General features: G+C 42.2%; 1 protein-coding gene across 4 annotated transcripts; it reads left to right on the top strand.

Moving 5' to 3' along the window:
- The first annotated feature begins 1632 nt into the window (after positions 1-1632).
- LOC310900690 (killer cell lectin-like receptor subfamily B member 1B allele C) lies at positions 1633-16658 on the top strand. 4 transcript variants are annotated; one of them, XM_083839040.1, is made up of 8 exons: positions 1646-2043; positions 3067-3135; positions 5882-5929; positions 6530-6619; positions 11235-11300; positions 12202-12344; positions 13010-13119; positions 14490-16658. In XM_083839040.1, exons 1-8 carry the CDS (start codon positions 1962-1964, stop codon positions 14689-14691), a joined length of 810 nt encoding a protein of 269 aa, XP_083695166.1. In that variant the 5' UTR covers positions 1646-1961; the 3' UTR covers positions 14692-16658. The 4 variants fall into 4 exon arrangements, with proteins under 4 accessions (XP_083695169.1, XP_083695168.1, XP_083695167.1 ...); XM_083839042.1 differs by lacking the exon at positions 6530-6619 and having other exon boundaries at positions 1635-2043; XM_083839041.1 differs by lacking the exon at positions 5882-5929 and having other exon boundaries at positions 1638-2043.
- Positions 16659-22412: the final 5754 nt, after the last annotated feature.

Genomic DNA, 22412 nt, shown 5'->3' with positions numbered 1-22412 from the left:
CCGCCAGGTCCTCTCTTCCTCACATCAAAAACTAGAGCTCAAGTTGACATCAGAAAGAATCATAATTAATACTTTCTTTTTATGCATACTGTGGTTGATGTAATCTCTGATGTGTACGCTGATAGGGGAAGGATAGGGGAAGGATCACGGATTTGTGCACTTTTTTATATCATGTAGGTCTTGTTATTATATAAGCTACTGTCAGTTGCCCAGGTTTGCTCAGACAGTTCTGTTGAAGTACTGGTCATCACCAGGAGCAGCTATCATTAGCTGGTTTGATTCCTTAACTCTTCAGAGATCTCTATCCATGGTAGCTCTCTGGTGGCGTCACTTTTTGGCTATGAGTATGGTATGTATTTCATCCTACAAGTCAGGTATACACAGATATTCCATGTCAACATCTCCTCTGGCGCAAATTTCAGAATTATGGTTTTAGTCACCATATTGACTCTTCCAAATTTCAAGTTTCATACTGGAAGTTTCCAACAAATTCTCTCCCTACACTCTCCAAGGCAGAGCCTGTGTTTATTTTGACAATAATTAATATACCAGGTAAAAACACTTTTTGACTTTAAAAGCAAACAACAGAATGGTTAGAAGGATAACTAAGCAGTGTGGATTCCTTCTTCATTGGGCTGATGAATATTAAATGGCTAGTAATTATCTTATCTAAAACTGAAGCACAGGCAGAAAAAACTGATTTGCTTTGAAGGTAAACTCATGAGGAGAATCTCAGATTCCAAAAGATTCCAAGAGAATCATCCAGACATCCAGAGTTGCATCCCAAATAAAAGATATTAGTGAGATCACTGTGTTCTTCTTAATAATGTTATCTTAATTCTCACAATTCTCACTTAAAAAATAATAACAATAATAAAGCCCCTCCCCTTCAAATTCCTATGGGAATATATCATATTTCTTCTCACTCACAGTGTAGCCAAGTCATGGGAAGGCCAAGAGTGCAGACTCTTCATTCATCCATTCATCCTCCCTTGTACTTTAATGAGGGCAGGAGATTTCTCCCGGCAGATCAATTTGCCTTCAGGGCATGTTAGTAAATCTGGTATTTTCAATTGCTAATTGCTGCTATGATCACTTTCTTTAAAAGTGATTCACAGCATATGGTCCACATAACTGCCATCTTCTGTTCTAAGAAAGCATCAGTCATGTGGGGATTAAAAACTTGGAAAGTCTGGGGATTGTTGTGTTTAGGCTAAACTTTTCTAGTTGCTGCCTTTGCAAATTAACCACCCTTGGCCCTTCCTGAAACATGCTGGAGCCATCCCACTTTAGGAATTCCAATTTGCCATGAGAAGTTACCCACAGAGGGTATGAACATGTTTGTGAGCTGTATGAAACCCACATTCCTCAGGACACAGGAATTCAGGTGTTTCTGGCTTTAAAAAGCTGCAGCCACATCACAAAACCCTGAAGTGTGGCAGGGTCCTCTTTCAGCAGTATCGAATACATTTCTCTACAGATCAGGAATAAATATATCATACTTTCAGATGTCTGCTTTTGAGAGCACTGCCTCCTGAACAACTCAGGGTTGCTCCCTATGATGTGCTGCAGGTCCACACTGACAGCTTTACTCTGCTTCTCAGACCTCACTTCTGAATCTGTTCTGTTTTTCTCCTTCCCATTTCATTTAACGAAGTTTGTCTTTTCAAAATACAAGGGGAAAAAGTAGAATTTGAAAATACTAACAATGCCAGAACCCCTTCTAGACAAAGGTCGTCATATCGAGGCTGCAACCTTACCCTTAACCTTAACCCTATACCTTTAAACCTGCTATGAAAAGATCAGTTAGAATCAAACTTCCCCTATCATTACTGGTTTCTGTATGACAGAAGGAAGAAAGAACTTCCTCTTGAGGAAGAAGAGGAGGGAAGTTACAAGCCCGTTACAGCAGAGAACAACTTTCCGACAGCAACAAAGGAAAAAAAGAAGTGGGAATAAGAATGTCAGAAAATCTCATCTATGCTGACTTGAACTTGACTGAATCAAGAAGGTCTAGGCTACAGAAGGACATCAATGTCCAAGGTAGGTCAATCTGTCTGCACTGAGCTTTGTTTTCTTCAGCCTCCCTCAGAGATATTTTGAAAGAGGGTGGCACCAAAGCCCCAAAGGGGGTGAAAGAAATATAGAGGGCAAAGCTGTGAAAAATTTGCAGGTGGGGTCAATTTTTAGTTTATTTTTTAACCAGAATAAAGGAAATTGTTATAAGGTCTACTTTTCATTTGTCAAGGTGCAAATATGAAGGAGAGTTTCTTGTGTGGTATTAAGAGGTCCGATTTAAGAAATTACTCCACAGCTGAACGTTACTCGATCTCCTGATCCAGGTCTGTTCTTATGTAGCATACTCTGATTCTTACAGCAAACTGATCAGAGGGTTGAGTTCCTCATGTTTCCATTGTTTGAAGCAGTCTCATGCATAGTACAATGCTGCTTGCTGAGCATAGCAAGCATTGTTTTGGGTTTTCTCCCTCCTGGGCTTGCCGGTGCATGCTGCTTGTTTAAGAAATCAAGCATAAAATATTTCATGAACAGATTCAGTTTGATTTAGTACAATGATTTTGCAAAATTCTTACCTAAATCTTATCTTAACAGTAAGAATTATTATGTAAATTTTTGCACTGTTTTTGCTACATCTGCATAAAATTACATCCTAAAATGACAGACATTATAGACTTCATCTCCGAATTTCTTTTTTTTTTTTTTTCCCCTCTTTCTCTGTTTAACAGAGAAAGACAGTTGGGTAAGACAGTCAGAGACCTTAGACATTTTTTTCCACTTCTGTTTAGATTTAAAGTGTGTGTTCATGTTTCCTCTGTCACTGTCCGCACTGAACTGATGATAAAACAGATCTTTTTTCTGCTTATAGCAAGTCCTTTATTGTTTGAATACAGTGGACAAACATATTATTGTGTCAAAGTTAAACACTGTCACATGAATTGCATCAGTTGCTGCCATGTGTTTATCATTTCTCATAATTGCAGTTATTTTTATTACATTTAAATCGTTTCTCTTCTTTTTCTGTTCCCCATTATTTTTGCCTGCTTTTAGATTCTACATACGCAGAACTGAATGTGCAATCCCTAGACACAAGTGCTGTAGCTAGCTATGCATCATTTGGTGAGTTTTCAGCTGTCTGCTATACTGATATGAATTTAAACAATGTGAAGAGAGGAGTCCATTCCTTGTTTTCAAGAAATGAAGTGATATAAAACCACATGGGACCACATGGAGACAGGAATATACACTTGACTGCTTTATGAAGCCAAAGTAAGGAGCATCTGATGTGTTGTATTATATGCAACTAAACACTTCTTGGATTCACTGGCATAGGAACACAAGATTTATGGGCAGTATCAAGAAATCACATCGCCCAACCTCTATCTGCAATGGCAGTCAAAGGTGTACAACTACTGATGAGTAAGAAGAGCGTAGGCATATATGCTATCTTCCTGTAATAACTTTCACATGCATCCAACTACTCAAGGACTTCCTGAGGCAGATGTGTTTCTATTTGCTTACCATTGGTGGATTTCTCTTTTATGAACTTGCCCAATCTCCCCTTGATTCCATACACAGCCCTGATTTCTATAACATCCTTTGACAAGGAGATCCACAGTTCTTTTAAATATGCAGTGAAGAACCGGCTCCATTTGTCTATTCTGAGCTGGCCTACTATTTCAGCTAATGCTCCCTGAAAGAAACAGTAAGCAGCTAAACCCAATCCAAGGTCTCCATGATATTCAGGATTTTATAGTGGGTACCATATTATAGTACCCACTAGGTTCCCTGGTACAGTCTTAGAACAAAGGAAAACACTTCTTTACTCTGAGGGTGGTCAAACAGTGGAACAGGTTTCCCAGAGAGAGATTGTGGAGTCTCCATCTGTGGAGATAGTCAAAACCTGACCTCACAGTCCTGAGCAACCTGCTCTACCTGAACCTGCTTGAGCGAGGGAGTTGAAGTACGTGATCTGAAAAGGTCACTTCCAACTTAAATGATTCTGTTATTGTGTGATCAGCTGAAGTTCACAGATCTACTCTAGCTTTTTTATTTATTTATTTATTTATTTATTTATTTATTTGTGGGCTTAGCTCACATTAGATGTGTTACCTTCTAATTCCTGGGTACAAAGGTAGTTTTAAGAGAGGGATTACAAAACTGCATTAGTAATCCAGCTGTCTCACACCTAACTTGTCTTGGAATTTTTTACTGCACCCATTTGTGTATTTGGGCCACATTCAAGAAACTCTTCACACAAAACTGTCCTGAAATGGGAGATCCACCCAGTTCTTATTCAGTCAACCCTGATTAAAGGATTAATTTAATTTCTCTGCTATAGTCTTATCTTCTGAATACTTCATGGATACCATACAATCCACCAGCCTACAAAGCTCCATAAAGTTACCTTCTCTCATTGTGTTTAAAGACAGGTTGAGTGGTAATTCTGATGGTTTTTGCTTCTCAAGTTCTTAGCTGTCTAATTATTTTTATATATGATTTTTATCTTCCCACCATTTGTGATGCTTTCTATTTCTTTCATTTGGTGTTTACAGCTTTGTAAATTTTATGTTTACAGCTTTGTAAAGTTTACCATCTGTTTCTAATAGCCTTGTCTGCTTCCTTTTATCTGTTCCCAGATCATTCTTAGTAAGTGGCTTATATTGTCCACACGCTGCCACGATGTTATCCTTTAATAATATACGCTCTGCCTGTATGGATTTTATTCTCTTCTAGCAGCACTTTACAACTTCCTTTTTATAAGAAGTGCCCTCTCCTTTATGTAGTTCCCCTCTTTTATCCATTAGCACTCTATTTTTCCTTTTGTAGTCTAGTACTATGCTGCCTCTTTTCCTGCTATCCACTTTCCCATATACATATTGGGGTACTCTTCGGTTAACAAACCGCAGGTGGCCAGAACCACCTGGGAAGTATTAGCACATTCTGTCTGCCTTCAGCAGGCAGATCTAGAAGACCACAGATCTCATGTAGGTTTAGCAACATCTTCCAGACATGTACAGTTATCTGATATCCGAGGCCATCTCGGATGACACAAAGCACACATTCTTTGGTGCCTGAGGCCTGGGTGTTTTAATCTAGGGCTGGACATTTTAGGTCTTCTCATCTTATTTCTTAGGCTTCTAGTATATAGAATCACAGAATCACTTGAGTTGGAAAAGAATTCTAAGATAATCAAGTCCAGCTGTGACTCAGGCATTCAGTTTAAATTTCACTGAAGTGCCTATGAGTATAAGGACTGATCTACATGCTGAGCCAGAGCTCAAGGGATTCCTAAAAGGAAAAACAAACAAATAAAACCAACTGTCAGCTTTAAAAAAAGTCCACGTGAAAGATCAACCACATTAAAAAGATCATGGGATATAGCAGAAAAGCAACTACCAAGTTTACAACTCACCCTCTTTGCCCAGCAGGAACGAATAGGAACAGAGGTGATTGACAGTGAGGTACAGCCAACTCTGCCTGGGGACACGCCCCTTCCAATAGCTCCGATAATAGTAATTGACCAGTTTATCCACTTCTGGCATCCAAAACTGCTTCTGCATCTTCAGTTTGGCCTCTTTGAATTTACCTGGATCCATTTCACTCTGGGGTTGCTGACTCTTTTTCAAAGACTGTTTTAAAAGCAGTTTAGTTTAATACTGTATTAAATATGACAGCTTTTTACTACTTCACTAATTCAACTAGTAATGAATACATAGGCGTGAAAATGAGGTTATCAGACAAAACAGACCAAGTATTGACTGCAGCTAGGGTGAAGATTCGGGTTGGTCTCCTCCTTTACATAAAACTATTTACTTTAAAGATCTAGGGATGATATACAGAATAACCTACATTTGTTCTACAGTTCCCAGTGGTCAAACGGACATCACAAACTTCAAAGACAGCAGAAGGGGTAAGTAAAATACTCTAGCAGATATGTGAAGCGGGAAGTGATGGAAAGCTGTCCTTTACCCTTTAATTCAGTGTCTGATGAGTTCAGTCAGCTTCCAAACATATCTTTTGACCCTCTTGAAGCTGCCTGTGCTCTGCAGTACCCACTGAGTTGACAGAGTAATGACTGACGCAAGGATCTCCTTGAAGTAAATCCAAAACCAAAAATACATAAACAACTGTCAAAACATAAAGATGAGACAGTTCAACATTTCTGAAAAAATGATATGGCAGGACCTTTATCTGATAGGCTGATTGGGTTTTCCTTCACTAATATTTTGAGAGGGCAGGTAAGGATGCCAGAGAGCACTGAATTCTAGCATCAGGTACAGCAGAATTTAACATAGTATTCTAGGCAGTATCAGAAGGGTTCAGTTGAATACCTATGATGGGAAAGAAAAAAAAAATAACAGGTATGCACAAGAAGAACAAACATCAGAGGGAAAAACTTTGACTAACTTGAAAGAGTTGTCTCAATATGAGCCTGGAAAGGGCATCTTTGAATGACGATGAAACGTCCTACCACAGTTGTTTTCCTAATCCTTATTTTTTCTCTCTGTAGGTAAAAACTGTTGTTCCAGAACACATATTGGAATATTGATTGCTGTGATAATCCTCCTACTGGTCTTAGGGGTGGGGCTGACATTCCTGTGTAAGTTCAGCTAAAAATGTATTAACTGCAATTTACTTGTGGCTCACCCAAAGAATAACATCTAAATCATGACGAGTAAAATCAGTAGAAGCAGAAGGCTATTTTGATGGTTCAGGACAGTAACTGTTGACAAACCATGGTCATAAGAGAAATCTGTAAAGGAGTTGAATGGTTTTCCATTCTATGTTTTCAAAAGAAAAATTCCAAAAGAAAAAAATCGGAAGCACAATCATCAAAATATACAATGTTCAAGCAATAAATCAAATCAAATCAAACAAATAAATCAAATAAATACAAATATGTTGAAAAAAAAGAAAGTAAAAATGAAATAATAATGATATTATGGTGGTTACCCATGAGAATATTTCAGAGATGATCTTGTATAACATCACTAGGATGTCTATAACACAAGAAATCTCTAACTGAATATGAATGAAAGTACATTTGAAAGAGGTTCCTGAGTTTTAGGGAATTTAAAGGAATTTGTTTGCACTTTACATAATCTAAATGCCACCCCATTTCTTTTCTCTCATCTTATTTTTGAGTTTACTGCTGGTAAATGAAGTTCTTTCTTTTAATATTTTGTCTCTTTTACTGTTTGTCTCAGGTATGGAGCCTGCATACCATGCTGAACCATGAACAGCATGAACTATGCTGTTCTGGTACAAGTTTGTCAGAACTCTCTTGAATCCAATCTTTTTTCTCATTTTATTTTGTTTTGTTTTATTTTATTTTATTTTATTTTATTTTATTTTATTTTTTGTTTGTTTTCAATGAATTTATTGATTCTGGTTTCAAGTATAATAATTCTACCACTATAATATTTAGTCTATAGTTTCTTTACCGTAGTTACTAATACATTTTTTGTTCAACTCCAAATAACCTCAGAAATGCCTCTTGAAACTTTATTCTAGACAATTCAGTAACTAATAGCCAGCTGAACTAAAAACAGCTGTTCATGGCAGGGGCCGTTGTATTTTTCAACAAGTAACTGGAAAGCTGCCTGGCAGAGAAGGACCTGGGAGTATTGGTCAATAGCTAGCTGAATATGAGCCAGCAGTGTGCTTGGGTGGCCAAAAATGTCAAGAGCATTCTGGCTTGTATCAGAAACAGTGTGGCAAGCAGGACTATGGAAGTGATTGTCCACCTGTACTCAACTCTGGTGAGGCTGTACCTTGAATAGGGCATTCAGTTTTGGGACCCTCACTACAAGATGGACATTGAGGTGCTGGAGAGTGTCCAGAGAAGGGCAACGAAGCTGGTGAAGGGTCTAGAGAACAAGTCTTAGGAGGAGTGGCTGAGGGAGCTGGGGTTATTCAGCCTAGGGAAAAGGAGGCTCAGGGGAGACCTTGTCTCTCTCTACAACTACCTCAAAGGAGGTTGTAGCAGGGTAGGGATCGGTCTCGTCTCCCAAGCAACAAGTGATAGGACAAGAGGAAATGGCCTCAAGTTGTGCCAGGGGAGGTTTAGTTGAATATTAGAAAAATTTTGTCACTCCAAGTGTTGTAAAACATTGGAACAGGCTGCCCAGTGAAGTAGTTGAATCACCATCCCTGGAGGTATGTAAAAGATGTGTAGACGTGGCACTTAGGGATATGGTTTAGTGCTAGGTTAACAGTTGGGCTTGATGATCTTAGAGGTCTTTTCCAACTTAAATGATTCTGTGATTCTGATTCTCTGATGTACAGCTGAGTTTTCCCAAGCAGAGAAGCTTGGAGAATATGTAGATTTAGTTATTGCTACACAGAGCCAGCTGGAAAAACAAAATCCTCCTCTAGCCTGTTAATTGTGAGTGATCCCTGAACTCAGTTCTTTCAAGATCTAAACTCTTGGGGAAGTTGCTAAAACTGAAAAACCAAAGGCTTGAGAAGACTTGAAAAATACATAAAAACACATGACCCACCCTAGTAAACATAAGCTTTAGTAAAGCATAACTTTAGCTCATCTGAGGCCTCAAAACCACTTTCTTCACCCTCGCAGATTTTTTTTTCCTTTTTCTCTGTGATAGTCAGTTAGTCATCAGATAATAAAAATGAAGTTGTAAGCCTCTCTCCAAAGTCCCTTTTTTGCGGAGTCAGAAGCCTGCCATGGAGCACAAATCCCTCACAGCCACTATGTCAGAAGAAACAGGGAAAATAATCATAGAATCATAGCGTGGCTTGGGTTGGAAGGGACCTTAAAGATCATCTAAGTCTAATGCCCCTGCCATAGACAGGGATGCCACGCACTAGATCAGGTTACCCAGGGCCCCATCCAATCTGGTCTTGAACACATCCAGGGATGGGGCATCCACAACTTCTCTTGGCAACCTGTTCCAGTGTCTCACTGCCCTTACAGTGAAGAATTTCCTCCTTATGTCTAGTCTAAATCTATCCTCTTTTAGTTTAAGACTATTGCCTCTTGTCCAATCATTATCTACACAAGTAAAGAGTCCTTCTCCATCTTTTTTATAAGACTCCTTTAAGTATTTAAAGGCTGCAAGGAGGTCTTCCCAGAGCCTTCTCTTCTCCAGGCTGAACATCCCCAGCTCTCTCAGCCTTTCTTCACAGGAGACGTGCTCCAGCCCTCTGATCATCTTTGTAGCCCTCCTCTGGACTTGCTCTAACAGGTCTACATCCTTCTGGTGCTGGGGGTCCCACACCGGAATGCAGTACTCCAAATGGGGCCTCACGAGGGCAGAGTAGAGGGGGAAAAATCACTCCCTTGACCTACTGGTCACTCCTCTCTTGATGCAGCCCAGGATGCAGTTGGCCTTCTGGGCTGCAAGTGCTCACTGCTGGCTTACATCGAGCTTTTTGTCCACCAGAACCCCCAAGTCTCTCTCCACGGGGCTGTTCTCAATGAGTGCTTCTCCCAGTCTGTCCTCATGTCTGGGATTGCCCTGGCCCAGGTGCAGCACCTTGCACTTGGACTTGTTGAACCTCATTCGGTTCACATGGCCCCACTTCTCCAGCCTGTCCAGGTCCCTCTGGATGGCATCCCTTCCTTCTGTTGTATCAACCATACCACTGAGCTTGGTGTCATCTGCAGACTTGCTGAGGGTGCAATCAATCCCATCGTCTACATCATTAATGAAGATATTGAAAAGCACCAGTCCCAAGACAGATCCCTGAGGGACACTGCTCATGACTGCCCTCCACCTGGACATAAAGCCATTGATTTTCTGGGTGTGACCATCAAGCCAATTCCTTATCCACCAGATGGCCCACCCTTCAAATCCATATCTTTCCAATGTAGAGATTAGGATGTCATGTGGGACCACATTAAAGGCCTTATAGAAGTCCAAGTAGATGACAACAGTCAGTCTTCCCTTGTTGACCGATGCAGTCACTCCATCATAGAAGGCCACCAGATTGGTCAGTTTCCAGGTACCTGTTGGATTGCCTTTAAAGAGGGGTTCTTGATTTTGTTCAGAGGAAAAATAGTAAAAATAATAAAATAATAAAAATACTAATGCTCTTGGTGAAGCCATGTTGGCTGTCCCGGATCATCTCCTTGTCCTGCCTTAACATTGACTCCAAGAGGACCCATTCCATGATCTTGCCAGGCAGAGAGATGAGGCTCACCTGACTGTAGTTCCCCTAGTGTTCTTTTCTACCCTTTTTAAAAATGGGAGTGATGTTTCCCTTTTTCCAGTCACCATGGACTTTGCCTGACTGCCGTGATTTTTTCAAATATGATGGAGAGTGGCTTGGCAACTACATAAGCCAATTCCCTCAGGACCCTGGGATGCATGTCTTCAGGGCCCATAGACTTGTAATTGTTAAGTTGCATCAGGAGGTCACAAACTTGCTCTTCACTTACAGTGGGAGGGACTCTGGTCCTCCAGCCCCTGCCTAGAGGTTTGAGGACTTGAGATAGGTGGGAAGCCTGACCACTGGTGAAGACCAAGGCAAAGAAGTTGTCAAGGACCTGTTCCTTCTCCACATCTGTTGTTACCAGTTCTCCCTCTTCATTTGTCAGAGTTGGTACACTCTCCTTAGTCTTTCTTTTGCAGCCAATGTACCTGTACAACCCGTTCTTGTTATTCTTTGCATCCCTCCCCAAGTTTAGTTCTGTCAGTACCTTGACTTTCCTGATCCCATCCCTGCACATCCGGACAGCATTTCTGTGCTCTTCCCAGGGTACGTGGCCCTGTTTCCACTGTCTGTGCATTTTCTTCTTTTGCCTAAGTTTGGCCAGCAGGTTCTTGTTCAACCATGCTGTTTTCCTACTTGCTTGATATATTGCATATGGGAATAGAGAGCTCTTGCTCTCTAAGGAAAATATCCTTAAATAGTTGCCAGCTCTGAACAGATCCCCTGTCCCTAAGGACCATGTCCTGTGGGATCTCAGCCACTAATTCTGTGAAAATAAGGTAATTTCAGCTTAGGTATCTGCTTTAAAACCTACAGTGAAGACTGTTGTCTCTTTTTGATCTCAGGGTGCAACACTCTTTGGAAATCTGCTCCACAGTATAGTACTACCATTTTTTTCAGTGGAGGAGGAAATAGGGGAGGAGTAGATATTCTTTGTGGAGTGATAGTGAAGATCGAAAAGGTCTAGAAGAACTTTGACACTCTGTGGCAATATGGTCAGCTATTCAAAACAGAAATTACTGTCATCTTATTTCCAGACCATCCAACCACAAGCAGCCCACAGGACAGAGAAACACTCTCCATGACCTATGATAAGGCACAAGGTAGGTAATCATCTGTGGTTCAAAAGGCAGTTTCCAGGTACCTGTCGGATTGCCTTTTAAGAAGGGTTCTTGATTTTTTTCAGAGGAAAAATAATAAAAATAATAAAATAATAAAAATACTAATCTGACAAAAAAAAGTCATTAATAACTCAGAGAATATGCTCTCAAGGCCAAACAGCAATATTTTCATCTTTGAAAGTAGTGCTTGCTCAACACTACATTATTGCTTCAGAGGGAGGAAGAACTGACTTCCTCCCTTCATGGTAGTGCAGAGGAGCCTGTGGCTAGATGAGTGGACATTAATACAATGGTCCTTTTGGTATCACAGCATAGTAGTGAGCATGCTGGATCAATGCATATGTATTGCTTTCAAATACCCCTCCATTCTCAGCCTTTTAACTAAGTGTAATTTCTTTTTGATGTTTAAGGGCTGCTGAGTAACTAACAAAACTCTATCACACAGTCTCTGTCTCATTGAATTGTATCACCCTTTCCAAGTCTCATTCTCTGTCCTTCTGTTCCTAGCAACAGGGAGAAATATTCTTTCTTTCAGTAGCACCACTTTTGCCATATATTGAAACGGGCAAATAAGATGTTTGAAAACTGAAAGCTGCTTTTTGCCCCAAGCTTTTCTCTTTACTTCCTGAGCAAAGTTTTAAAAGACTGGATAATGTTATCCATGATCCTACTTCTCTGACTCATGCATAGAGACTAATGAGCTTGTATTAGCTATAGAGATTGGCAGGGATCCCTGGCGGCCTGCTGAAAATTATGAACAGAACCACAAGGGTACTTTTCTGGCTGTAATTTACTCTTTTTTATTTTTCTTTTTTTTTTTTTTTGTAATGGGATCATTTTGTTTGTTTGAACATGGGATTTTCCACTTTTTTCCCTCCTATAGATTGCCCCCAACATTGGAAAAGAAATGGGAAAAAATGCTACTTCTTTTCTCAAACTGCAGAAAGAAAAAACTGGAAAGCTTTCCATGATGAATGTACTGGCATGCACTCAGAACTGGTGACCATTGACAACAAGAAAGAACTGGTGAGATCTAAATCCATGAGGCTGCTTCTAGGGTTGTTTGACCCGTATGTCAAAGACCTCGTGGGTTACTGGTGTCTTCTTATGTTAGATGTCTCTGGGGGCCTATAAACACTCACATACACCAAGCACCTCTGTAAGGTAGAAAAAGCCTTCACAGTAAGATGCATTTTGGCATCTTACCCTCTTAAAGTCTTGCATCTAGAAGCTTCTCTCCTCAAAGGTGTTCCCATGGGAAGGAACAAATTCTCTTCCTACATGATGTATGCCTTAAAGGGATTTAGCACACAAACCAAGACCAAATGAATCAAACAGACATTTTTGGTCAGAGACATCACTTTGAGAAAAACCAAAGAGGCCTTCCCATCACAGTCAGAACAAAAAAGTGTCTCCAGGTATTAAGTCACATCTGGCTAACTACAATGTACAGCTTTAATAGTATCAGGAGTGTATTATTTTATTTAGTCTGTTCCTAAGAAGCCTCAGGAAGAGGGATGAGATTAAATAAGAATGAAAGAATTCAGCCTCTGAAGCTGCGGAAAGAGATAGTGTAGCTAGATCCATACCGTTCTTTCTATGTTGGCTATTTAGTACTAAAATTTCTGTGCACGTCCAGTGAAGAAAATATAATTTGGAAGTATTAGCATTGTGTTTTTTTTCCCGTCTAGGATTACCTTATTTCACAATCCACAAATCATTATTACTTACTTGGTCTCCAGTACAATGAAAGCAAGAAGAATTGGGAGTGGATTAACGGCAGAGAACACAGCACAGACATGTAAGCTTATTCCAGCAAATCACTGTGATGAATGTCTAGAAACTGTCACAAATGCTCCAGGGCCAACACAGTGTGCAAGCAAAATCAGGGTTTTGAAGCATACTGATTCCTTGAGATTCAGGTGCTACAGTACCTCCTAATGACAATTCAAAGGGAGTCCATGGCTGAATCAGGCATGTCAGATCAGGATGGCAAGACAGGACACAGCTACAGTTCTGCTGGCAAAGGAGGTATCTGACTAAATGGAGTTCAGTGAAGAGAGGAAGGATACACCAGGCAGATATAAAAGAGACTGTGATCTTAGCATCATTGAATGGAGCATAACAAAGAAGAGAAAGGTCTCTACATGGGAAAGCATAGCCCATATACTTCTGTTGAGGATGAGCGAAAAAAAATTAAGGAGCTGGGAGGGAGACCGCATGAACCGCATGAAGTTCAATAAGAGCAAGTGCCGGGTCCTGCACCTGGGAAACCCTGGCTGCACGTACAGACTGGGCGATGAGACGCTGGAGAGCAGCCTAGAAGAGAGGGATCTGGGGGTCGTGGTAGACAGCAAGTTGAATATGAGCCAGCAGTGTGCCCTGGCGGCCAGGAGGGCCAACCGTGTCCTGGGGTGCATCAAGCACGGCATTGCTAGTAGGTCAAGGGAGGTGATTGTCCCGCTCTACTCTGTGCTGGTGCGGCCTCACCTCGAGTACTGTGTGCAGTTCTGGGCACCACAGTATAAAAAGGACATGAAACTGTTGGAGAGTGTACAGAGGAGGGCTACGAAGATGGTGAAAGGCCTGGAGGGGAAGACGTACGAGGAACGGCTGAGGTCACTGGGCCTGTTCAGCCTGGAGAAGAGGAGGCTGAGGGGAGACCTCATCACAGTCTACAACTTCCTCGTAAGGGGGTGTCGAGAGGCAGGAGACCTTTTCTCCATTAACACCAGTGACAGGACCCGCGGGAACGGGGTTAAGCTGAGGCAGGGGAAATTTAGGCTTGACATCAGGAGGGGGTTCTTCACAGAGAGGGTGGTTGCACACTGGAACAGGCTCCCCAGGGAAGTGGTCACTGCACCAAGCCTGTCTGAATTTAAGAAGAGATTGGACTGTGCACTTAGTCACATGGTCTGAACTTTTGGGCAGACCTGTGCGGTGTCAAGAGTTGGACTTGATGATCCTTAAGGGTCCCTTCCAACTCAGGATATTCTATGATTCTATGATTCTATGAGACCCTCCGATGAGGCAGTCTCCATTACAACTGACAAAGACATAGGCTGCAAGGCGAGGTGACACACTGTCTTTCATGTAAATGATACTATTCACTGCCATTGCATCTAACTGGGTCAGGAACGAAACTAAATCTGACTTTCTCTCCCTGTTCAGGTTTAATATAACAGGACCTATAACAGGACCTCCTGACTACTTCTGCACTGTTGTTGGCTTTGGCGAAGTGTCAACTGCACCTTGCTATGAATCCTCAACAACAAAAAATATGTGTGAAAAAGGTGCAAGTATTTCAGAAAAGGCAGAAGAGGAGCGACAAAAAACAGATTCAAGTAGGAACCTTACTCCCAGTTTTGTGTAGGAACACCAGATGGAATTTGTCTCATTTTATCTGCTTAAATATCTAATCAAAGGAATCTCTCACCCTTCTGTCTAGACACCTTGCCAAGCTTAGCACATTTTTTGCTAAGAGAGGTGTCAAAGACTGGATGGATGAGCCTCTGGAAGAACCTTAATTTTTACACATTAGGAACCTGGATGACTTGCTAACGTCAGAAGCCTGATTTTTAGGGAACCACTGTTTGGTGATGAGTCCTGCCTTGGTGAGAGGTGTGATCACATACAGATCCTGTTTCTCATAGACACATGCATACACACTTCTACATCCACAGTCCTCCTTGTGCACAAGGAGGCACTTTGAAGCATTGCCATGCACTGGCCTTCTCTGCAGCTGCAAGTAAAGTTTAAGATGTATTTATATTTTGGATCCTGCAGACAAGTGCAACCACACCCATCCTTATGTGTTATAGACAAGATTGACAGGAGAAAAAAATGACCAGAAAACCCTAAGCAAGTACTTACCAGCACTGGATACCAGATCTCTGGGGGGCTAAAATGTGATTGCCTACAAAAAGTGAAATGATCCTACGCCACAGACCTCTGCATAAAATCATCAGCAGTCCTGTGTAGGTCAAGGAAAGAAAGTCAGAGTTAGACTTAACCCTGATGGGAAAGTGCACAGGATGAAGAGCAGTAGAGACAACCAAAAGTTGAAAAACAGAGTCACAATAATAGTTAGCTGGACAGAAAGTTGTTACTGAAAACAAAGGTACCTGTGAAGAAGCTGGTGAGAGATGTGAGAGCGGCCTGCAGAAAATGACATCACAGCAGATTCTCCTGCTTTTCTCAGGATAATGGAGAAATATATACATGAAGGTTTTTCTGGCACTGACATGTCAGAGCCAATACAAGAAAGAGGAGGTACCAGTGGAGCAGAGACATGACCAGCAAATGGTGAATGCTACCAGAGCTCTTCCAATGTCTTTCAGTGGCTCTTGGGACTCTGGTGCTTTTGTGACTCTAAGGATTGTCATTTTTACCATCTCCTTTGAGGCAGAAACACTCTTACTTCAAATTGTGCCAAAGTCAATTCATGGCTCTCTCCAACATCTGCAGGATGGAGAAAGATAAACAGATTTGTGAATTCTTCAATGAAGTGCAGTGACGGCATGCTTACTCATTGGAAGAAGAAGAAAAAAAAAAGGAAAAAAAAAGGAAGAAAAGAAAGAAAAATGTCTTCTCTTAATCAACAATTGCTATTAAAAATGTTGTGGCCAAGGCTAATGAACATAGAATTATGCAGGAAACATTCTCTCATTCTTACTTGAAAGCACATTCTGATGTCTCTGAGACAAGCAATACTTCTTAATGGCCTTATTCATCAAGTGTCCTTTAAAGCATATTTGTAGTTCCTTCACTAACCTTTAATCACCGAAGAACAAAGTAAGAACATAAATGTAACACAATAATCTCAGTGGCCCAAACCAGAGTCTAAAGGGACTTCAGAAGGAAGATGGGGCTGTTTGTTTGTACTCAGTTTACTGAAGGGGGTGGGAGATAGCTCTGCATTGTACTGCAGAGAAGTCTGGAAGAGAGCTGCCTTTTAATTTTCGTATTCTAGCTGCTGTGCTTTAATTGGGTGGGCTCTGATGAAGGAGGCAGGGGATATATCACTTCCCTAGGAGCCACTGGACCTAATGCAAATTTGGAGGCTTCAGAAAGCAGCAGAACTAAGCAGCTACATATCAGAGGTGAAAGAAACGAGGAAGTGGCCCTAAGGTCACTGTGGGACAACATGAAGTCCTTCAAATCCAGAAAGTCAAAGGAGTAAGAAGAGAACACTGTCTACAAAGAAATATCTAACAAGTGAGGAAGTTTGATTTAAACTGGTTTATTTACTCAGCCTCAGTACTTCCTTTGCTCACAAGTCTTATCTTTCTCTGGATTTGTTATCTTACATTTTAAATAAACCTGAAGTTTACAGTTTGAGAGACTTTGGTTAGCTTTTGGCGTGTCCACCACAAGGAAAGGTGAAGTAACTCACACCAACTCAGCCTTGGTCGTGGTCTCATCCTGATGCCAAGGGCAGGGGAATCCCACACCAATCCAAACCTAGCCTCTCAGAACTTCTGTGGTTGGTGACTGCAGAGAATTACAAGGTTGGTTTTAATTCTTTCTGCAGTTGGGCAATGGGTCAACAGTCATTTGGCTAGGTCAGGCTGACAGTGTCAGCGTCATAGTGCACATCCTAGATACATGGCAGGCTCCAGGGTGCTTCATTCAATGACCATTATCAAGAAGAACCTGGGACTGAGAACTTAGTAGATGAGGGAAAGGCAGAGGATGTTTTTTGTATGGATTTTAGTAAAGCATTTGACACTGTGTCCCACAGTATTCTCCTGGAGAAACTGTCTGCTCATGGCTTGGACAGGTGTACAGTTCACTGGGTGAAGAACTGTCTGAGTAACTGGGCTCAGAGAGTCTTAGTGAATGGAGTTCAATCCAGCTGGCACCCAGTCACCAGTGGCATTCCCCAGGGCTCGGCCTTAGGGACAGTTTTGCATATAATTTTTATTAGTGATCCGAGTGAGGGGATTGAGTACACCCACAGTAAGTTTGCAGACAATACCAAATTTGGCAGGAGTGTTGATCTGTTTGAGGGCAGGAAGACTCTGTGGAGGGATCTGGATAGGCTAGATCAATGGGCTGTGTCCAATTGAATGGCATTCAACAAGGCTAAGTGGCAGGTCCTGAACTTGGGTCATAACAACCCTATACAGCAGTGTAGGCTTTGGAAAGAGTGGTTGGAAAGTTGCCCAACAGTAAAGGACCTTGGGGTGCTGGTCTGAACATGAACGAGCAGAGTGCTCGGGTGGGCAAGAAGGCATATGGTACCTTGGCCTGCATCAGAAATAGTGTGGCCAGCAGGACTAGAGAAGTAATTGTCCCCTTTTACACAACATTGGTGAGACTGCACCTCAAGTATTGTGTTCAGTTTTGGGCCCCTCACAACAAGAGGCATACGGAGTTGCTAGAGGGTGTACAGAGGAGAGCAATGAAGCTGGTGAAAGCATTGGAAAACAAGAGCTTTGAGGAGCGGCTGAGGGAACTGGGGTTGTTTAGTCTGGAGAAAAGGGGAGGCCCCATTGCTCTTTACAATTGCCTGAAAGGAGATTATAGCAAGGTGGGTGTTGGTCTCTTTTCTCAGGTGACAAGTGATAGAGCATGAGGAAATGGCCTCAAGTGCACAAGGGGAGGTCTAAACTGGACATTAGGAAGAATTTCTTATGATTCTATGACTCAAGAGGTATTCTTTAGGGTTTGTCCTATATTCATAGACCTATACCTAAGTTTGCTTCAAGAAAAATCACGTCAGCTATTTTGCCTCTGATGAAGGGCAAAGGGAACCCAGGGTAGTCACAATGCAAAAAGTGGCCCTTTTGAAAAGGAAAGCATGCTCTTGACTAAAAGCACTACATTCATGACTTAACCAAAACTATGAGGAGGGAGAGATGACACTCAAAGCACAAAACCAAAGCATATCACATTCTGGACAGTAGCTGTGTAGACATGAAAAGCAGTACAATTCAATTTAGAGAAAGGACAAAGACATCTTCCTGCTTACCAGTGTAGTAGCTGGCAGTCAGATGCAGAGCTGAAGTCTACCACAAAGACGCATCCTAGGGATCTCCTTTGTCAGAAGGACCATTCTTTGCAGCCCTGTCTGTAGCATCCTATTTACAGCTGAGCCAACAAAAGACAGTGTTTGTTTGGCTTAGGATAGCTTTCACACAAATGCACAGCAGCTTTAAAATTAAAATACCCTTTTCTTGCACCAAATTGTCCTATTCTTGCAACAGTAATATTCCCTACAGTCTATGCTAAGGCCATACACTATTTACATTGCAGTCACATATTGTTATAATATTCCACTGAAAATCTCTAAAACAATCTGAAAAATCACATAAAAAATTAAATCAGGAAATACTAGATTTACCAACCACCATGTCTCGGGGGAGAAAGAGACAACCTCTTTACCTAAGAGACTATCTGGCAAGTCTAAACTACAAGAGATGCACAGCAAAGTGGTCTTTAGTGGATTAACTGGGTTATTCTGCACATTTACTGGTTGGGGGCAATATTCCTCCAACCTCGTTTCTCTGGTTGGTATGAGTTGTCTCTTCCACTTTTGTCTGTGATGGCACTGACATAAAAGCATGATTTCTGTGCAATTCCCCCCCATGCATGGTTTGATTTTAGATAACCTGAATGATCCCTTCATGGAAGAATCAACAAAGATAAATGGCTGAGTGCATGTTGAAGAGAAAATATGTGTGTATATATGCATATGTGTCGACACATATATACACATTAACCCTCTGAAAAGTTTCCTTGTTATTATGAGGTCTGGGACAAAACATGAAGATCAAACAAGCAGAAAAATAATACATGTTTAAAAAATATACATTTTTTTTTCAACTGTGCAGGAATCCTCTGAGAGAATACAGTACATTTAGAGAACAGTGGAGATGGACTAAGTGTAGTTTTAAAGAAAAACATGGAGTTTGCTGAAAAAAAAAAAGTAGTTTCTCTACACTAGACCTCAATACACCCTATTCTTTTTTGATAAATAAAATACAAACAGTTTTTTGTAAGGGAGATGAATTCAGAAGACTGGTGAGCAGAAAGGAGTGTATTGACCAATTCAACCCTCTGCTTAGCAACTACCAAACTTTAGCCAACTTTTAGAACATGCTTATAGTAAGATTCCTCAGCATTCCTGAACCACAGACAGACATGCAGCAAGTTCCTGCTTATCAGGCCAGAGCATCTGGTGGAGTTGCATCTGGTGAAGTGGCAGTCCAGACTGAGGACTGCAGGGTGCTCTGGAATCTGGAGGCCCCCCTGGGCTTTGAGGGAAGAGTGGACTGTCATGGGTTCAGGTGTGCCCTGCTCAAGGAACTGCTTGAGCAGATGGCTGGGCTGCAGCGAGAGAGCGGCAGCCTGAGGAGCTCCTGGGAGTCTCTGAGGGAGACAGATAGGAGGTGTCAACCTACCCCTACTGAGGCCCAGCAGCCCCCTCCTAAGTCCCTGCAAGAGGTAGTAGCTGATCCAGCTGCTCACCTGCAGGACAGAGGGCTTGACCTCCCACGAGAGGAAAGGGGCTGGACCCTCGTATCTGCTCAAAGCAGAAGGAGGTATCTGCCCCCAACACCCACGGTGCCACCAACCCCCACAGTGTCCCTGGGTAATAGATTCGAGGCTCTCGGGCAGGAAAAGGATGAAGGTCTGGACAGCAGTTGGAACCCAGGCCCCAAGAAGCATGTCAAGGATGAGGGAAGTACCAAGCATAGGGAGCGGGGCCGGTCGGGGCACTGCATCCAAACCAGTGCCACAAAAAACAGGCAGAGAGTCTTAGTAATCAGGGATTCCTTGCTTGGGGTTACCAAGGCTCCCGTTTGCCGCCCGGATAACCTCTCCAGAGAGGTGTGTTGTCTTCCTGGAGTGCGTGTCAGAGACGTTAGGAAGGCTCTGCCACAGCTCATTAAACCAGAGGACTACTATTCTCTTACTGTCATCCAGGCTGGGTCCCAGGATGCTGCAACAAGGAAAATGAGTAACATTAAAAAGAACTTTGCATCCCTAGGAAGGATGTTGAAGGGATCAGGGGTGCAGGTAGTGTTCTCATCTGTCCTCCCGATGGGTGACTGGGACCCAGAAAGAAGGAGGAGAACGGGACAGGTAAATGACTGGCTGAGGGGGTGGTGTCTAGACCAAGCCTTTGGGTATTTTGATCTTGGGCAGGCCTTTGAGAAGCCAGGTATGTGGGCTGCTGATGGACTCCGACTCAGCAAGTGGGGCACAAGTGTATTGGGGAGCAAGCTCTCTGGACTTATTACCAGGGCTTTAAACTAGGTTTGACAGGGGAAGGGAGAGGAGTTAGATGTGACAGAGGAGGGCTGGGGGACGTTGTCACTGCTGTCACTGTTGAAGATAGTAGGGAAAAACCTCTGAGTTGTCCCATAGGGTTGTCTGAGGGCTCCTCAGAGAAGGTAATGCTCCCGATACCCCGTCTGGAATCTTCTTGTGTCCCTCCAGGGGTAACTGCGCCTGCTGCTTCCCTAAAGTGCCTGTATACCAATGCGCGAAGCATGGGAAATAAACAGGATGAGCTCGAGATCTGTGTATGGTCGCGGGGCCACGATCTCCTCGGAGAGATGAGATCATCATATGGAAACATCACGTTTCCATCAGAGCATACCACTTGGGGGACCGACATCCCTATGTATCCCTAAGGATAATGTGGCCCTGGGGAGGAGAGCAGTGGGTGATAGCTTTAGGGGGGTATGGGAAAAAAAAATGGGCTTGGTGGGCCATTTTAAATTGGCTATTGATAAATCTGGACCATGGTGCTGGCAGCTCCTATACATAGATGCTTTCTTGGCTTTGATATATTGATTGGGCCGAGTGCTGCAAACTGTTTTAGGACCTTTTACTTTCAGGCTACCCACTTTAGATGGAAACACTATTTGCTGCAGGGTATGCTTTCAGGTAAACCCATCACTTAACGCTCATGCTGCCCTTCTGGGGAGCTGTTCCTTTCACCCATTCCCCAGAATCAATAGAATGGGCAATAACTTTTTAACCACCCATCTATAGGCAGGAGGTCCCGCTATATGGTGATCTAACAGAAGAACAGAAACATGTTGCGTGGGTAATTGACAGATTGGCCGCATACAATACTGTGGATGGCAAGCGGTATACTATAACCCAAAATGGAAACAAACATTGTTAGATAGCAGTGAGGCCAATCTAGGCAGTAGGACAAACAATATATGGTCCATTTAACACTCAGTTGTACAGAAGGGCATGTGTGTGCATATACCAACAACCAGGTTGTTTGCAAAGGGTTACTGACATGGATGGCCTATTGGGCCACAAAGGAGTTTATCAACATTGTAAAACCTTTGTGGGGTAAAGAACTGTGAAAAGAAATATACTGCATTAGTTTGCAAAAACCAATCTGGATGTGATATGCGGATGTGCCTACAAAGTGTAATGCCTCTGGAACTGTCCACAACGCTGTAGTGATTGAATAACTAAAGAAGATACTATGACAAAGGCTACTCAAATATACACAGCTTCAGGGCAGTGATGAGCAACTGCAGCCAAAGCATGGGCTGCCAAGAAGAGAGAACAAGTGCCATTAAAAGCTTTGCAAGCAGCCTGTTTGAGTTGCCTTACTTGTTCCTGATTTAATCTTGTCCCTCTGTTAAAGGCTCAATTAAATGACGCTATGCTAGTGAAATATGGCAAGTCAATGATATGGGGCTCCTGCCAGCCTGGCAGGGCAAACACTTTGTATTCGTAGCTGTGGACATCCATTCAGGACTGCTGTTTGCCTATTCCACTATGCATTATAATCAGCATAGTATGCTTATACTTTTGACTGAACTAACCACTCAATACCAGGAGCTGAAACAAATACAAAGCAGCCAAGGCATCCACATTACCAGTACCATTGTGCAAGACTGCGTGAGAGTTTTATGAATTGAGTAGCTATACCACATTGCCTGCGACCTGCAGACCAATGGGTTAAGAGTGCTACAATGGATTATTAAATATTATTTGTGAAAATTAACCCCCTCTCATACCTGTCAGGCTGGAGGACGTTTAGCCAAGCATAGAAATTTCTTGAAAGATGTGTTGTAGGTATGAAGAAATCCGTACCAAAGTCTGGTT

This window comes from Anser anser (genome assembly GCF_964211835.1).
Source record: "Anser anser genome assembly, chromosome: 1".
Lineage (NCBI taxonomy): Eukaryota > Metazoa > Chordata > Aves > Anseriformes > Anatidae > Anser > Anser anser.
Note: the sequence above shows the minus strand (reverse complement) of the source record. Positions and strands in the feature narration are given on the sequence as shown.

What these genes read in the sequence shown, in the direction of transcription:
- LOC310900690 (XM_083839040.1), top strand. Translation starts at nt 1,962, where the DNA reads ATGTCAGAAAATCTCATCTATGCTGACTTGAACTTGACTGAATCAAGA. An exon ending in AGCTAGCTATGCATCATTTG is followed by an intron (nt 3,136 to 5,881) that starts GTGAGTTTTCAG and finishes TTTGTTCTACAG; the next exon opens with TTCCCAGTGGTCAAACGGAC. An exon ending in GGTGGGGCTGACATTCCTGT is followed by an intron (nt 6,620 to 11,234) that starts GTAAGTTCAGCT and finishes TCTTATTTCCAG; the next exon opens with ACCATCCAACCACAAGCAGC.